The 17,246-nt window shown below is 35.0% G+C and overlaps 1 protein-coding gene across 1 annotated transcript; it reads left to right on the top strand.

Moving 5' to 3' along the window:
- The first annotated feature begins 555 nt into the window (after positions 1 to 555).
- Positions 556 to 16,948, top strand: LOC149808377 (solute carrier organic anion transporter family member 4A1-like). The gene is made up of 13 exons (XM_089967905.1): positions 556 to 570; positions 3,262 to 3,362; positions 4,159 to 4,484; positions 9,394 to 9,615; positions 9,971 to 10,073; positions 10,989 to 11,110; positions 12,147 to 12,268; positions 13,072 to 13,210; positions 13,572 to 13,767; positions 14,263 to 14,416; positions 15,103 to 15,278; positions 15,871 to 15,935; positions 16,444 to 16,948. Exons 1-13 carry the CDS (start codon positions 556 to 558, stop codon positions 16,743 to 16,745), a joined length of 2,043 nt encoding a protein of 680 aa, XP_089824031.1. The 3' UTR covers positions 16,746 to 16,948.
- The last annotated feature ends 298 nt before the right edge of the window (positions 16,949 to 17,246 follow it).

Genomic DNA, 17,246 nt, shown 5'->3' with positions numbered 1-17,246 from the left:
AAACATGGAGAATGTTTAGGTACAATAAAATCGCTTAATTGTCGTATGTCATGAAACCGCCAGAAACAATGGAAGATTTATGTTTAATTTTGTAGATTATTTTTTTTCTAACAGAAACGATTGAAACTGGATGGACAATCGAACTATGCTTGAAAAGAAAGGTGTTAATATCACGCGAAAGAATGTTCTAACATTTCGCAGACATGCAGTTTCAGATGACAGATACGGTATAGGTTCCTTCTTTTTGTGTCATGTATTTATTCATACTTAAATTTTCCTGAGACAGCTTCGTATTTAAGTGCACACTGGAAGATGAGAAATACATCTGAAAAGATTTCGGAAATAAAACAACTCATTATACTCCCTTGCAAATTAAATCATTTTTGCAGAAAGCATAAGGGAAAATAGAAACAAATTATCGCATTCAGTGACACTAATGATTTTGAAGAACAATAGTTACATACACGGCATTCAAATGGATGTTGTTAACATTGATAACGCGTCCATTCTGCGTCAACGTTATAGTGAGATATAAGCATAATAAAAAAACCCAATATGGACGGCGAAGAGGTAAGAAATTTCAGAGTACAACACATAGTTACAGTTTTGAAGTGAGTTATTTCAATTGCCTAATAGGTACAGGGAACAAAGTGTAATGCATTAATAGCACATGTATTTCACCTATAAGCGTATTGCATTAATAGCACATTTATTTCAACTGTAAGTGTAATGTATCAATAGCACATGAATTTCAGCTGTAAGCATAATGCATTAATAGATCATGTATTTCAACTATAAGCGTAGTGCATTAATAGTAAATGTCTTTCAACTTTAAGCGTAACGCATTAATAGCACATGTATTTCAACTGTAAGTGTAATATATTAATAGTACATGTATTTCAGCTGGAAGCGTAAATAAATGCATCAATAGCACGTGTATTTCAGCGTAAGCGTAATGCATAAATAGTACGTGTATTTCAACTGCAAGCACAATCCACCGATAGTACGTGTATTTCAACTACAAACGTAATGCATCAATAACAGGCGTATTTCTACTGTAAGCTTAATGCATTAATACTAATGTATTTCAACTGTAAGCGTAGTGCATTAATAGCACACGTATTTCAGCTGTAAACGTAATAAATTAATAGCACATGTATTTCAACTCTAAGCGGAATGCATTAATAGCACACGTTTCAACTGTAAGTGTAGTGCATTAATAGCATATGTATTTCAACTGTAAGTGTAGTGCATTAATATCACGTTTTTCAACTGTAAGCTAGGTCCATTAATGGTAATGCATTTCAACTGTAATCGTAATGCATTAATAGCACATGTATTTAAACTGTAAGTAAAATACATTAATAGTACATGCATTTCAACTATACGCCTAATGCAGAAAAAGCATATCTAATTCAACTTTCATCGTAGTGCATTAATAGCACGTTTATATCAACTGTAATCGTAATGCATTAATAGCTCATGTATTTCAACTGTAAGCGTAGTGCATGAAGAGTACACGTATTTTTCTACTGTATATTTGATGCATTAATAGTAAATGTGTGTGTGTGTGTGTGTGTGTGTGTGTGTGTGTGATTTGGATTTTTAACGTAGCTTTAACAATTTTTCAGTCATATCGTTACGATGTCTGCAGTGTGGCAGTTTATAGTGACGTCTAGCACTGGGGCATCATGCCGCAGACATGTAGCGTGATGTCCCACCCAGTCACATTATCCTGACACCAGGCTGGCCAGTCCTAACACTAACCTCTTAATGCTGAGCGTCAAGCGAGGCCGCTGTTAGTACCATTGTTATAAGTCTTTGGTATGACTCGGCCGAGGATATAACCCACGACCTCCCGCAACCGAGGCGGACGCTAGTAAATCTGTTTCAACTGTAAGCGTAGTGCATTAATAGTACATGTATTTAAAGTATAAGAGTAATGCATTAATAGTACATTTACTTCAGCTGTACGCGTATTACATTAATAGTACATGTATTTAAATTATAAGTGTAGTGCATTTTTAGTATATGTATTTCAACTGTAAGCGTATTGCATTAATAGTGTACGTATTTACTAACATATGTGCTGTGCTTCAATCTGAACCATGACTGCTTCAAATACAGCCGAACGCATGCGAAATTCGTAAGATTTACTTCAAGATGTCTTAATTTCTTCTGCTTACGATATAAATGTTAGATACTATGTCACAATGTTACATTGGTTAATAAACAAGAGTTGCTCAATGCGACCGTCACTCTACGAACCCAAAAGAATTTCTAGGAATCTAAAATAAGACGGTCTCTGCTTTCTGACTGCTTCGTGTTGATATCATCTCATAGTTTTGAGAGATAACAAGCTTTTCCAATTGGCCGCTGTAGCGTACATATTGATGTAAAATCGGCACTATTTTCGTATAAGACCAATTAGATATCCTTGGAAGTCTATTTGTAAACACCCACGCCATTATGGCCGTGAATTCAAGAAGGCCGGAGTAGCGATAACAAGATTTCAAAGATGGTAATGGTGGCAGCCATATCGATTGCAAGATTAGCACCATTTTCATTTACATCCAACGTCTATTGGTGGGAAGCTGTTTAAAGTTCTAGAAGCTCTAAGAAGATTTGTTTGTGACAAATCCCGGCTGATATCACCATCCAGTCAGCATGAGAAACGTAAACAATATTTTTCAAGATGGTCGCGCTGGCCACCATACTGGATGTCCGAGGGGAACAATTAACATTTAATACCAACACGACCAGTTGACGAATGTATGTATACATAGTCATGGCAATCCTCCAAGTAGTTTAGGACGAGTTGCTATAACACACATGTGTGCTTACGGACGGAAGGCCGACATCACACGATCCCATTACTTCTTCTGGTCGATGATGAAAAGAGTTGACATACAACGCCAGTGTGTTGACATACAACGCCAGTGTGTGTGCATATGAATGTAGTGCGCTTGAAAGAGTGAATTTCTTACCGATTCTTGAAATCAATCTAGCTTTTGTGCACTCGATGTGAGTATACATTCGAAACAATTTTAGAAACCTTTACTGTATTTTAATTGCAGTAAATGAAAGTAAATTGCATGTTTGCTAATAAGACAAAATTGTCAACAGGTATTTGAGGAAGCATTTGATTCAGTACTTTACAACGTACACAATACTCAATATTCTGGAGTGAAGTTGTTTGTTTATAAATATACTTTTCGTCAATGCCGACTTTACATACGCACGACTTCTTTTTTGATAAAGGTATCGAGTGCTCTCACTGGAACGACACCTGGGCAAGGGTACGGACATTCTGTAAAGTTTCAAGAGGGTGAAGAATATGGGTGCTTTTCTTTCAAGCCCAGGTGAGTATATACATATATATTTGTGTGTGTGTGTGTGTGTGTGACAACATATACATATTCGGGTTCTTTCGGCAATTTTGAGAATGGTTCTTTTTTATGATTATATATAGCGAAAATGCTGAACAAAATCAGTTGAAACTTGTTTAAATCTATATGTCTTTTCTTCTCAAATCAAAGGCATAAATACCAGTTTATGATAATCACTCACGACCGACTCATTAACAGCTTTCTAGCATGCGATACGTGACGACATGCTTGATGCCAGAATCGAGATGTGATATAGCTGTTACCAAGTACCGTAGTCGAAAGTGATACAGTTCAAACCATTGTCGATATTCCGATGTGCCAAATGAACAAAAGTCACGCATTTGTATGTACTATCTGTAAATATTCACGCTGCACTTGAAATAAGAAGGAATATGCTGCGCCTGCGTGTGTGTGTGTGTATATATAATATATATATATATATATATATATATATATATATATATATATATATATATATATATATATATATATATATATATATAACGATTATGTCTATAGTCTTTTCTTTTCAAGATATCTATCGATCTGTACTTTGACTGGTATGAAATAATTACTTTGTAGTCCTCAAAACATCCACTATAATTCAAATGATATTGCACAGTTCTTTCATATAATATTATTATGTCATATTAAAGAAGTTAGCTTTGTGAATTATTTCTTGTTATAATTTCTTCATGCATTCCAGTAATTTTCGTAATCGAGCAAAGTCAGAGAGGCGTGGTCCTAATTCTAATAAAATTATTTTCAGATATCTTCAACGCTTCAACATTATCGGGTGGCACGTGTTTTGGCAATGTGTTTTCAACTTTTTCGAGGGTTTTGCAGTGAATGGAATAATAAACGTTATCATTCCAGCTCTGGAGAAAAGATACGCCCTGTCGAGCTCCAGGTCTGGACTCATCTCCAGTAGCAACGACTTCGGTGCCTTTTTGTGTTATTTCTTGATTGGATATTTTGGGGAACAGAGGCATAAGCCAAGGATTCTGGCAACCGGTATAGTTCTGATGTCAGTTGGATGTTTGATCTTCTCCCTTCCACATTTTATTGGCGGCAAATATGAGTATACTATTTCCGGTAAGGATGATTCTCGTTGATATTCACCTGGGAAAAGTCTTTCTTATTTTATCTGTGTCATTTCCAAGGTTTTTCATATTTAGAGTTTCAAGGGCGAAACATGCTGTTGCAGGATTCTGGCAATATCAAACTAGAGCACAAATTCTTGTCTATACAAATTCTCTTTTCATTAAACTTGATATTTTAACTACCATATTTGTAAATATCCACTTTCAGACGTATGTCTTGCACCCTGTCTCCTACTTGAACCAAATGTAATATTAGAATCGCTGCCCACCTGAATTGCAAACAAATTAAGCTAAAGATGGACGTTATCCTACCTAATTGTCTATATATCGACGTCCAAGAATTATTATTCTTTTGAAAGTAGAGAGATCTCTGTATGATCGACGTCCAAGTTATTGTTTTTCTTTCTAAAGTAGCTATTACTCTGTATAGTCGACGTACAAGAGTTATTATTCTTTCAAAGGAAGCTATCGTCTGCAATGAACATTTCATTCTGCTTGAGGTTTATCGTCTTTATTATTCTAGATGAAGCAATGTTTTTATGTTTTTCAATCCTGTTTGACAATTCAAGAACATATCTATAATACCATGGTTCCCGACAAACAAGAATAATCAAAATTAAAATAATTATACAATCAATATTGAGTTTGTACATTTAATAGAGGGAAATAACCAAGCTGCAAACGTGAAAGGCATAAATATGTAATTGGAAACAAAATATATCCATTTTAGAAAACGAAGTTACGGAATGAAGAAAATTGTTGTAATTACCAGATTCATTAAACAACTGTGAAAATAACATGGCATTAACATAGCTATCCTGACTGATTTCAAAACAGATAAAAAAATAACATAGAATTAACCTCTCACCTAACTTACCATACTTATTTTTTTTAAACACTCACACAAAAAAAAACCATGAATCAACCTCGCTTAAAAGACTGATTTAAGTTAAGTTAAGCCATCGTTAGTATATATATAACCAAGCCTTCACGATACAATGTCATATAAAATCAATGCATTTTAATTTAGTTTAAACATGTTTTATTAATAAATTTGAAAGTTGGAGATTGCAAGACGTATACTATGGAAGGTAAAGGATTAGAACGAAAATCAATGGCTTATAATGTTGTTCTCTCGTTAAAAAAATGTTTAACTTAGGGAATAAATTTTTACATACAATTGAAAAGGTACATGATAGGTTCTGCACTAGATTTCAAAACCTTGTGGAAGACTGCCTCTTTATTTTCATTAATATTGAAAATGTATTAAGCATTGGATTAGAGTGATTAGAAAGGGAGATAACCGATATCCAAGAAAATGTTATATTATGCTGAAAGAAATGGACGAGTCGGGTAAAGTTCCGTGGGTTTCGAATGTTCAAGACGTACTTTTCAGATATGTATTTGGCTATAGTTGTTTCACACAGGATGTCGGGAAAAAAGTATTTGAGATAGGTACCACCAATAGACGACAATGTTAGAGTCCCTTTCATACATGCTTTATCAATACCAATGGTCACGGGAGATGAAATTCAGTTCGAACTATTCAGCTATTCGTACGGGCACTAAACCATCTTTGGCTTGTGTGTTTAAGATGTATCATTACATACATTGGACAGTTTCTGAACAACCGTTTGATGACAATGTTGCAGAATTTACCGATAGTGTGTTGGGCCAGTTTGACATAAGATGCCAACATTGATACTGATGTTGTGCCTCTTGTCGACGAGTATCTGCTTCAACATTGTGGTATTGGTAATCCATTGTATACGCTAAAATATAATCGTGTCGAAGGCTAAATTAGCAATGCCAAGTCAAGGGCACCTGGAATCATTGTATCAGCACGTAGAAACACCCAGTCGGCGACTACACTGTCATGCATATAACTCAGAGATTGTTTCTACAACGAAATAGTGCAATTCACCACAAATTCATCCCGGTTACATTCCTTGTCGATTATTTTACACAAAATTCACTCAACGAATAAGAGATAATCTCGACTATTATTCAAGAAGTAAACACTTGCCTGTATAACAGCTCTTTTGCAAAAATGAGAACAATTGTTTCAAATACCAAGCACGGGCGGAATCAGCATGGTTATATACGAAGTTTGTGCCAGGCCCCAAGAACGCACAATCGCCGGAGACAAATGTTCCCCAGGTAGATATTTTATGATTGTATGGCAGTTGTACCAGAAAAAAGGTAATTGGTGATAAATGTATGTGCGTCTTGTACCCAAACTAGACCAATGCCAGTCATTTGTAAATTACGATCACAATATTAATAGAAGAACTGTGACTGACCCTTAAAGCTAGCGACACGAACAAATAATCGAAGCGTAACAACAGCTGTGAGATGAAATCACCAAGAAAACTGCTTTACTCGCGAAATATAATCGCACGTGTCTGGCCGTATATGATATATGTAGAATCACCTTGGTGTTGCTTGAATTATGACCACAGCAACATCAGTCGGATTTGCTGTCGGGACTATATAAGTAGTAACTGGTGTCAAGGGTGGCCCTGGGGAAAAAATGATTCCGCTACACCTACATTCGTGAATACATGTCTATTCAGGATTTCTCGCTTGGACACTAATTAGTTTGATCATAATTGCCACGCTGTACTCAGTGATAATTGAGGTTAAACAATTAGTATTGCGGAATTTCGACATGGAGCTAGTTGAGATGGAGATGTGCAGACATGCTACAAGCCGCTAGCGACCCAGACCTAGCATCTGATTTACGGGCAGCAAACGTCGAGCTCACTGCGGCTGTATTGAGCTGATTAAGAAACCACGTGGGAACTTCGCTTGTGAACTCACACAGGTTACAGTCACACATTTTGAGGAATGCACATCTTATGGACGAGAGAATACCTTGTCATAACCCATATTGATCTTCATTAATTATCTTCCTTTCAGTTGACTATGTTGTCAGCCTGTTATTCAAGATGCCGGTGAGTTTCTTTTTTAACACACCAATGAATAAAAAGCCTCGATAATTCTTGGAATAATCCCGTTTTTGTATATTCGCAAAAAACAAACGGTCTCCCCCTGCATATATTAAACATTTGATATTGAAATACAGTATTAAACAAATGGATTAATTTTGTTGAATAATTTCTGCCACAGTGTGTTTTAACATCTCAATCAACATACCACCTCGATTCCAGTTTTCCAGATCTAATATTTTGCATACTAATAAGTTCTTCCTCCTTAATATTCCCCTCATAGATATTATCAGCATAATCGCCATCGGGAAGTGAGTCCACATGAACCTGAATATAATTGTCTTTGTGTAGAAGTCTATTAAAGTGATCGTACCACTCTTAAAATAAAATACACTACTGACTGAAGGAAGAAGTGAGTTGAAGAAAAGTACTGTTCGATGCTGTATTGGTTGTACATAATGTAAGTTATTGCGAGTAATATCACTAACAGCTGGTGGAATCAGAGATATGAGAGATGACATGGGTTTGAACCAGTTCTCTTTTATACAGAAGTGTCTGAATTTGCACCATCGCTGCTACGTAATCGCCTCTGCTACCTGGTAATTTATTATCCAGTTTTGGGTATTATCCATACACCGACCAGCAATGCGGTCATTTGCATATGTTAAGAGTCTTACATAGCACTTCCGAACACCTGAAAACATTATTTTGTTTTCGTTGTAAGGACTTGCCATTGCCGCTCTAATATATCTTATTTCCAGTTTGAAATAAGACTCAGTAAAATTCTTCATAAAATTGTGCAAAAGATAAAGTTGTCAATACTCAAAGGTTCATTTCCGTTGTGAGATCTTAAATTTAGAAGTATGTAGCTATAGCACGTTGTCAAGCGGTTTAGGTACTTAAATCTCGCCTGTAGTCCGCAATCCCATGATGCTTTAATAGAAGTGATCGGTTTTTACTAATGACGTTTTGTATCAGTTTGTGCTTTCGTCGACTGAATTAAAGACTTCACCAAACTATTCACGGTGTAAAGCTTTAACAGATACTTACTGTGTTGCACAGTCACAACCTTTGTTGCCTTGATTAGTATTTTTAGTTCAATTTTCTCAGGTAATTTGCAGTTCTCCCAAACCACATTACCATATTCCCGAATAGGTTACATAAAAGACGACTGTATAATTTATAAGTTTTCTGTCAAGCTGAAGTATGAGTATGAACATTATAGTTATTCTTTAACAGTCCTTATCGTTTGTATACTCTCAATATTTGTGTCATTGGCGGTGTTTTGAGAGAAAAACACTAACATGTTTGCACGAGTCAACTGTCTCAACGTTCTGATTGAGTGTATGTATGTATATATATATATATATATATATATATATATATATATATATATATATATATGGAATAGTCTTGTTCATTTTCTTAGAATTGTCAGGGATTTGGTGTTTAAACAATTAGAGAGAGAGACGTGTATCATCTGCAGAGAAACTTATTTTGGATTGTACATGTTGTACGATATCATTTATCTATAAACTAAAATTAAGGGACCTAAATCGGATCTTTGGGGTGCAACATTTCTAATACACCTCTTCTCTGCAACATACATCAAGAAGTATTAATCGTTCTTTTCCGTTTTTGAAAACACGTAGAAAATCATTTTACTAGGTCACATGTAAAGTCAGTAGGTTTCAATTATGAACGAGTCCTTAACAACACACGTGATCAAAACTCTACTCATATCGCGCAAGAACAATTCTAAATTTCTTACCGGAATCTACTGTTCGGCAAAACATATAACAGAAATACGTTAAATGTTTGGTTGTAGAATCACCCGGAATGAAAGCTGACTGGAATGGTGTAAAAATGTTATTTTCACATTCCCCTTAAACGATATATCTGGATCCGTAGATGTCTCGAATCAAGTAAACATTCTCTTTCTATTTGCAGACATCTCAAATGCGTCTGACAACCTATGCAACAAACATAATCAACTCAACGCATCAGAAAGTGAACATAACGTTGTGGATTCTCAGAATTCAAACGCTGTCATGTATGGATTGTTTGTGATTGGTCAAACTCTTATTGGAGTCGGGGCTTCACCTATGTTCACCCTCGGATTAACTTACATAGACGAAAACTGCAAGCCGAAGCTGACGTCATTCTATATCAGTAAGTGGAATTAGCACGTGCTGTGCTTGCTATTAATTCTTTTTTAAAAAAATGCAAATCATTTATTTAAGTTTGATTTATTATTCTTTTCATCACTGACCTATAACCAAAGATATTTAAATATTATTATCGTAGATGATCGTATAGTATTGCAAACTGCTAAGAAGCGTTAATTTGAATTTAATTAAATGTAAAAATTAGATACATGATCAAAATGCAAGATCGTCTATTAGCAAGAGAAGAAGAAATTCATACAGGACATTTGCTGTCGATATTTTAAAGGTCTCCATTTCCGTTTGAATCGGAACGTAAAATTAAAAGACCTGGTTTTAAAATAACGGAATGGCTGTTACAGGTTGGACGTTCTGTTTTGCTGCAATTGGCGTCGCTGTTGGATACGTCGTAGGTGGACAGACACTAGGCCTTTTTGTTGACGTTAACAGAATTGACCCATCCAGGTAAATAGTTTTTGAAACAAAGCGATGACTATTAGAAAGTTTGATAGTAAGTGTTTGATGCTATGCACTCTAGTCTTGATAAACAACCCTTGCATATAGAATGTATGGTAGTGAGAGAAAGCATGTCATTTTTGTGTTTGACAAAAAGTATCCTATCATCTTCAAAGGGACGCTAGAAATGAAAACTTAACGTATTAAAATGAGGATTTCTGTCGGAAGGTGTGTGTGTGTGTGTGTGTGTGAGAGAGAGAGAGAGAGAGAGAGAGAAACAGAGAGAAGAAAAGAAGGAGAGAGATATATATTATAATACACGGTTTTACCGGAGCACGTGGAAGGATACATTTAGAGCCCGAAGGTTTATGGTTCTTTTCAAATTCTCCAGCAAATCTTTGTACTCGTCAAGTAGTGTACTATCGCTTATTATTCCATGATAAATTACTAAGTGTCATAAACTTTATAGCACATACCCAGAAAATGAGATTTAGACATGAAACAAATAAGAAAAATGAACTCGGGCAGCTGACATAAAAACACATAACTTTGAGAGAGCCTATAATAACGTGTTTGTGTGTGCATGTGTGTAAAAGTTTTTTTTTGCAGAGCCAGTATTATATAACCGTATCGGTCTAGAGTACCATGTAAAATAATAATGGAATTGATATTATGTTGAATAAGACTAACATTTCTTTACTGATAAGATTCTGATTCTTAATTAGTTAAGCAAATTCGGCAAATTAAAACATGCTTGCCGTAGTTTTGTCTATACCAAAATGCTTACTTGGTAGTTTTCAATATTGACTTACAGCTATATTAGATTTTCTTTCAAGTAATGTTAAGGAAATAAGAATTTTAGAATCAGTGAACATTTCAATATTTCTATAACTTTTGATGTTAAAATTAGTCCGACCTTTTCAGTGTTCCTTTAACTTCTATGGATCCCCAGTGGGTTGGAGCTTGGTGGATTGGTACAACCATTTCTATCGGAGCTTTTCTAATCGTAGCCTTTCCAATCCTTGGTTACCCGAAAAGGCTTCCAGGTACAACATTTCAGCCTGCTTAGTCACAATCAATTCACAGAGATAGATCTTCAGACAAATTTCAGTTGAGGTAGTTTGTCAATTAAATTTTCTTTTCTATCGATGGACACTAAAACTTCTCTTTCACTCAGATGAAATAAGTTGTTTAAAATTACTTTACAGAGTGAGAGAAGTTTCCGACATTGTTAATTGGTTTGATAAATTGTATATGGTAATATTTACACTGTCTCCACTTTAGAACTGCTTCTTTGGAGCATACAATTTAGTACAATAAGCTTTTTAATTAATTCCTGTATTTCTTGACCAGCAGCTAACAATTAAATTGTGAGTATATTATTTAAATTCAAAATTTAGTTACAGTAGAACGTCGATTATCAAACTCGTCGGATGATATACAAATCGTTCGGATGAACGACAATTCGGATAATAGAATTTATTCGCCTCTCTTATTTATCGCAAGATGGGGCGAGTGTGCTATGAAATTTCTAGAATGGCTCTCTTTGCTCATTACTAAATATGTTGAAACAGGGAACCAAAAGGTTGAACTAGACACACGCTCCGTCTGGACATGCATTGTGTAGGGGAGTTCCTTTATGTATTCGTGCATGTTATAAATGTCTGAGGGACATGGTGTTGGTTCACATAAAATGAAAATTCCAACAATCGGTATTATTATAATTTAAGGCATATTGTTCACATTTTCTTTTTGTCGGGAAAAATGGAAGGCCAGTATTACCTCAGTCTAACTCCCTATGATTAATGTGAATTGCCAAGTTTGCCAGAAGCTGCAATGATGCGTTTTTTGTATTTTTATATACCTTTCTTATAGTCTATTTTGACGAATATTTAGTTGCTTTTAGAAAGCATATTGGAAAATGACGGCCCCTATGAGTTTCATTTTAAATTTCAGTTACTGGTATTTTTCACCTCGAGCACTAATAACAAGTTTTAATTTTGAAAAACTTAACATAAGTTATCTGGTAATTGAATTTTCGAACAGAAACTAAAACTGATTCACCAGATTATGTTTCTGAAGGATATCATCAGCTCCAGCAGATGCGTCGGTCAGAGGCACACACGGGTACCGATAACGAGTTGGTGGCACAAGCCGGTTTTGGAAAATCCATCAAAGACTTTCCTATGGCTCTGCTATTGTTGGTATGCTTGAAACATATATGAATTCAAATTATTTACAAATTACAGAGATAATTTCAGATATTGCCAATCCGATATGTATTAATGTTTCCTTTTTGTCTCTGTTAACCGTGTTTCCTGACATATTGTCAGAGTCGTGACTATTTATAGGTACTGTAACATTTGTTCAGTGCAGACGTTTTTAGCGATTTATTTAGCATTGCAGTTCAGATTCTAATAATTAATCAATTTTAGTTCATTAAAGCAACAAATAGTGGAGAAAATGCGATCTAATTTAGTAAAATAGTTCATAAGCAACAAATAGTGGAGAAAATGCGATCTAAGTTGGTAAAATAGTGTCTCCCAACCATCTGCTTTGCAAAAAGTCCATAAATATATTTAAATTAAACCAATAAATACTTGACACGAAGTGGTTCAAAGTTGATTTTATTTCTAACCAAATCGAACACATCGGTCAAAAGATGTTGCATATGTGTAACTGATTTGTTAAGGCGCATGATATCTGCGTATTCAGTTTTATGACATGGGTATCGCAGATGATTACTAAACAAATCATGTTTCTTTGAAAAACCAGCCCCTAACATTATGTACTTTTCAGAGTCAAAATATTCTCAAGAAAAGAAATGCTAAATAATATAATTAAATCTTGCAATTAAGACTCTTTTTTTGTTTCATCACTAGGTCTTACTGATGTGAACGTGTTCAGTTTGCCGACACAATTCATTAAAACCATTCAACTTAGACTAATGTTGTTTTCATGTGATACTATCTCATATACAGCTGTGGATTTTCATATCGCTTTCCAGTTGCGGAATCTCCCGTTTCTGCTAGTTTCTTTCGCATGCTCGGCGGAGGCTCTCATCGTCGAAGGGTACGCCACATTCGGGGTAAAAATTCTCCACCAGAGATTTAACTTGGACCTTCCTACAGCTGGGAGCATTTTTGGTAGCACATAATTATATTTGATTTACTTTTAAATACAAATATTTTTGTTTAACGCAAAAGTGGCCCTTGGTGACGGAAAAGTCATTGAATCAACAAATCTTTCTTGCAGCAAAGTTTTGCTTTAACAAACCTAATATCAACAATGAGTTTTGCCTTCAAACTGTTAACTTGAAAACAGCATAATAATTTCAATCAATAAGAAACAACTACTTGCCAATGTTTACAACAACAACAACAGTCATACTCCGCCATAATTTAAGAAGGGGAAATGTATTGATTTGATTATGTAATTTATTGCTCATACAATCGTACAAATTGAAAGGATTTCAAATACACATAATGTATAGTTTCCTTTGTTCAGGGATCGTGACAATCATTGGTTCTGGTGGTGGAATGCTTCTAGGTGGCTATCTGGTGAAGTGGTTCCATCTGAAGTGTCTCGGTATACTGCGGCTGTGCAGCGGTTTTATGCTCGTCTCACTGCTACTGTCTCCGACCTTTCTGATATACTGTCCTTCCCCGTCTATTCCTGGAATTTCTGCATTTTATCCTGGACAGTAAGTTATCTACTGTAAAGATAATAAATTGTTTTAATTTATAGTGGATTGAATGGAGACTGTTAGGGTGTTTTTATACCAAGTTATTCATGAATTTAAGTATTGTTCTCTTTCATTTCTGTCAAAGATATATCACCTGAAACTTTGTCACATTCATGTATATTTGTACTAATGTTAGAATATTATTCCTTCAGGGCTTTCATGTCCTGTCGGTTTTTTTAGGAAGTTTTCTTTTTTATATTTTTACTCGTATTCTAAAGAGTTATGCATGGTACATACTTGGATGTATTTAGAAGAAATCTAACGGGAGTTAGGTACACATGGAAGGAGAATCACAATGACCATAAACAGTCATATTCTGGATCGTAATATAAAGAGGCAATTATCACACAATGCAATCTCCAAAGAAAACTCTCTTCATGCATATAAATTTCTATATAATGTTGTTTGTTTTGTTTGTTATTTTGCTCGTTAAAACTTGTTAAATTTATGAAGAGACAGTTACGAAGGATTATCGTCCGGCTGTAACGAGGAATGCTTCTGTACCACGGCTGGTTTTGAACCAGTGTGTTCTGGCTTGGAAGAGATGATGTTCTTCAACCCATGCTTCGCTGGGTGTAGTCAGGTGATACAGGAGAATGGAAGTAAGGTAATTTAAATTCATCTGTCATATCTGGCTATTAATTCTAGGTGCAAAAATGGATTTTAAACGGGGTAATTTTTCATAACTTTGATTGACAAGGGAGAAAGTATGCCATGAAATATATCTATTAGACTGAAATTTCCCGTTTGATATTGACACAATGTATTTATTACTTATAGTATTCTGTGTTTGAATTTTGTCCTTAGCTCTGCGAGAATAATATTTGGACGGTTGTTTACCACTTGCCGCACTTTCAAGCATTACTTAGTGCATAATGTTACTCAATTCTATTGACATCATTCAACATGAAAACTATAAATTTTAGGCTAAACCTAAACTGATATTTCCTGTAACAGTTGTTCAGATCAGATACAAACGATACATAAACGTTGAAAAGCACACTGACGTGCTGCTTTTTGCTGCGGTTTCCGGTTATACATATACGAGGTTAACATTAGCTAATGTTATTGACGAGATGATGAGGGCAGAAATAACTTGTGTGTTTAAATGTTTCGCAGATACGTGCAGAAGGTCCAAATGTTTGGCTTGAGTTCTGAGTTATTGAGATTTTCGAGGAACAATATTAGCTGAAAGTTTACGCTAAGACCTGGGAAGTCATTTGAGTGATACTGCTTATTTGAGCAATTGATGTTCGAGTTATCGAAGTAAAATTACAGTATTTTTACTTCCAGATTTTTAAGAATTGCAGATGTTACAATGAAACATATACCAATAGAACAATTCCTGACTTGATGGGCGGGACGTGCACAAACACATGTGATCGGATGTACGTGTACTGTGTACTAATGTTTCTTATGATGATTGTGACCTTCGCCACAATGTCACCAGCGACAACAGCTACCTTCAGGCAAGAACACATTAGAGCTGATACCTTGACTGAGTGATGTCTTGGTTGTGATTTCTTAGCAACTATAAATGATATTAATTACTTTTGAAATTCTAGGCATCATATACAATATTTTTGATAAGTTACGTTTTCTATGGAGTACCTGAACTTGCGCTATTTTTGAAAACTCCAACATTTCCTCCAATGGCCTATTTCTTTCGTAAAAATATTAAAATTGTTTTCTATTTCTATCCAAAGAGAAATACAGAGCATGCACACTTTATTTTGGAGTTCATTCGAAAGACAATGACTAATTAATATATGGTTCGTTAATTAAATAAAGCGTTTTCATAAATTAAATATGGCATGCATTTCATTGTTAGTCATATATTTCATTACTCGCCTATATATATATATATATATATATATATATATATATATATATATATATATATATATATATATATATATATATAAAGAGAGAGAGAGAGAGAGACAGACAGAGACAGACAGACAGACAGACAGAGACAGACAGACAGAGAGAGACAAAGAGAGAGAGAGATTCACGAGTCGAACTTTATACTAGAATTATTATTAATTTTTTATATTCAAGGTGTGTGCCGAATAAGATGAGATCAATGGCCCTAGGAATAAGTATTTTGATTGTGCGACTCTTGGGTAAGATATAATTTTCTGAAAAAAATAATACAACAACGTTTTAGTGGTGCTCCATTTAATTAGACAAACGAAACGTTGCTAACAATCGTAATGCCTTTCAATGCAAGAGAGATTCCGTTCTTAACATAAATTCAAAGTTAGTACGTAACAATAAGTGCGAATTATCGAAGTACATAAATTATATTTAATATAACGTTTTAGGTGTAGCGTTCTAGAGAAGGTTTTTGCACTGTTTTCTTCGATTTATTCAGCATAATATTCAGTTTACTGCTGTTACTACAATGACAATAATTGCAATTAAAAAGATACAGTAGCAAGCACATCTAAATTGTAAGGTGGCAATGTACCATTTTATAGCGAAACGCATTGCTAAAGAGACACGTGGTAATTATGCAAAAAGAAAACTTTTGCAAAATAGGAACTAGATATACATTATATTCAGGTTTTGAAAGATCTCAAACTTTGTATTGGTTATACTTAAGGGTATTGGTGTATTTAATATTTTCAGGTACAACGCCTGGTCCAGTTTTACTGGGAACCATCATTGATAGCACGTGCCAGGTCTGGGAAAGCAAGAGGGGAGGTGGCATCGGCGCGTGCTGGGTGTACAACAGTTTCGATATGGGCGTTAAGTTAATGATCTGGTGGATCGCTCTCAAAGCTACAGGGGCCTCACTTTTTATAATAGCATCATTTATATATAAACCACCAAGTGAGGATGATTCGCAAATAAACATTCCTAGACCAGTACCAGTCGAAACCGTACACGATGACATCTGCAAGAAATATTTTGATGAAGAAACTACCTAGGGACGGCATTCTATAATTTTTTTCTTCTTATACGTTTCTGACAGGATCAGTAGAAAACAAGTAAAACACAAAAGCATATTTTATTTTTTTCATCATGACCATTGCGTGGACTGGCGATAGTTCTGTACCCATCAGATAGACAGACACATAGAAAGTCGATCGATCGATCGATAGATAGATAATAGATAGATAGTCCAAGTGAATACATTGTTTTAACTCAGCCTTGTAAAAACAAAGAGAGTTTATGGAACTGCCCTGCCTATGTATTGCTTCGATCCACCTTTTGCTTTTTTTGACGTTTCAAACACCGTCGTGAAAGTTTCAAGCAAACTTGAAGGAATTTTCCTGCATGCTCTAAAAACAAATGTATCTAGGATGGCCGACTTAGCAATGGTGTGATTTCTATAGTAACCATATATAAAATATATCTTCAAATTCTCGAGAAATACTTAGTCAGTTTTTATCAGATTTGATATATATTTTTCTTAGGATCTTCTCTGT

Source organism: Sinohyriopsis cumingii, chromosome 1 (genome assembly GCF_028554795.1).
Source record: "Sinohyriopsis cumingii isolate HCF-2022 chromosome 1, ASM2855479v2, whole genome shotgun sequence".
Classification (NCBI taxonomy): domain Eukaryota; kingdom Metazoa; phylum Mollusca; class Bivalvia; order Unionida; family Unionidae; genus Sinohyriopsis; species Sinohyriopsis cumingii.
The sequence above is the reverse complement of the archived record's forward strand: the minus strand, read 5'-3'. Positions and strand labels throughout refer to the sequence as shown.

Coding starts and splice junctions, on each gene's coding strand:
- LOC149808377 (XM_089967905.1), top strand. Junction 12,269..13,071: donor CTATGGCTCTGCTATTGTTG/GTATGCTTGAAA, acceptor ATCGCTTTCCAG/TTGCGGAATCTCCCGTTTCT. Junction 15,279..15,870: donor GCGACAACAGCTACCTTCAG/GCAAGAACACAT, acceptor TTTATATTCAAG/GTGTGTGCCGAATAAGATGA.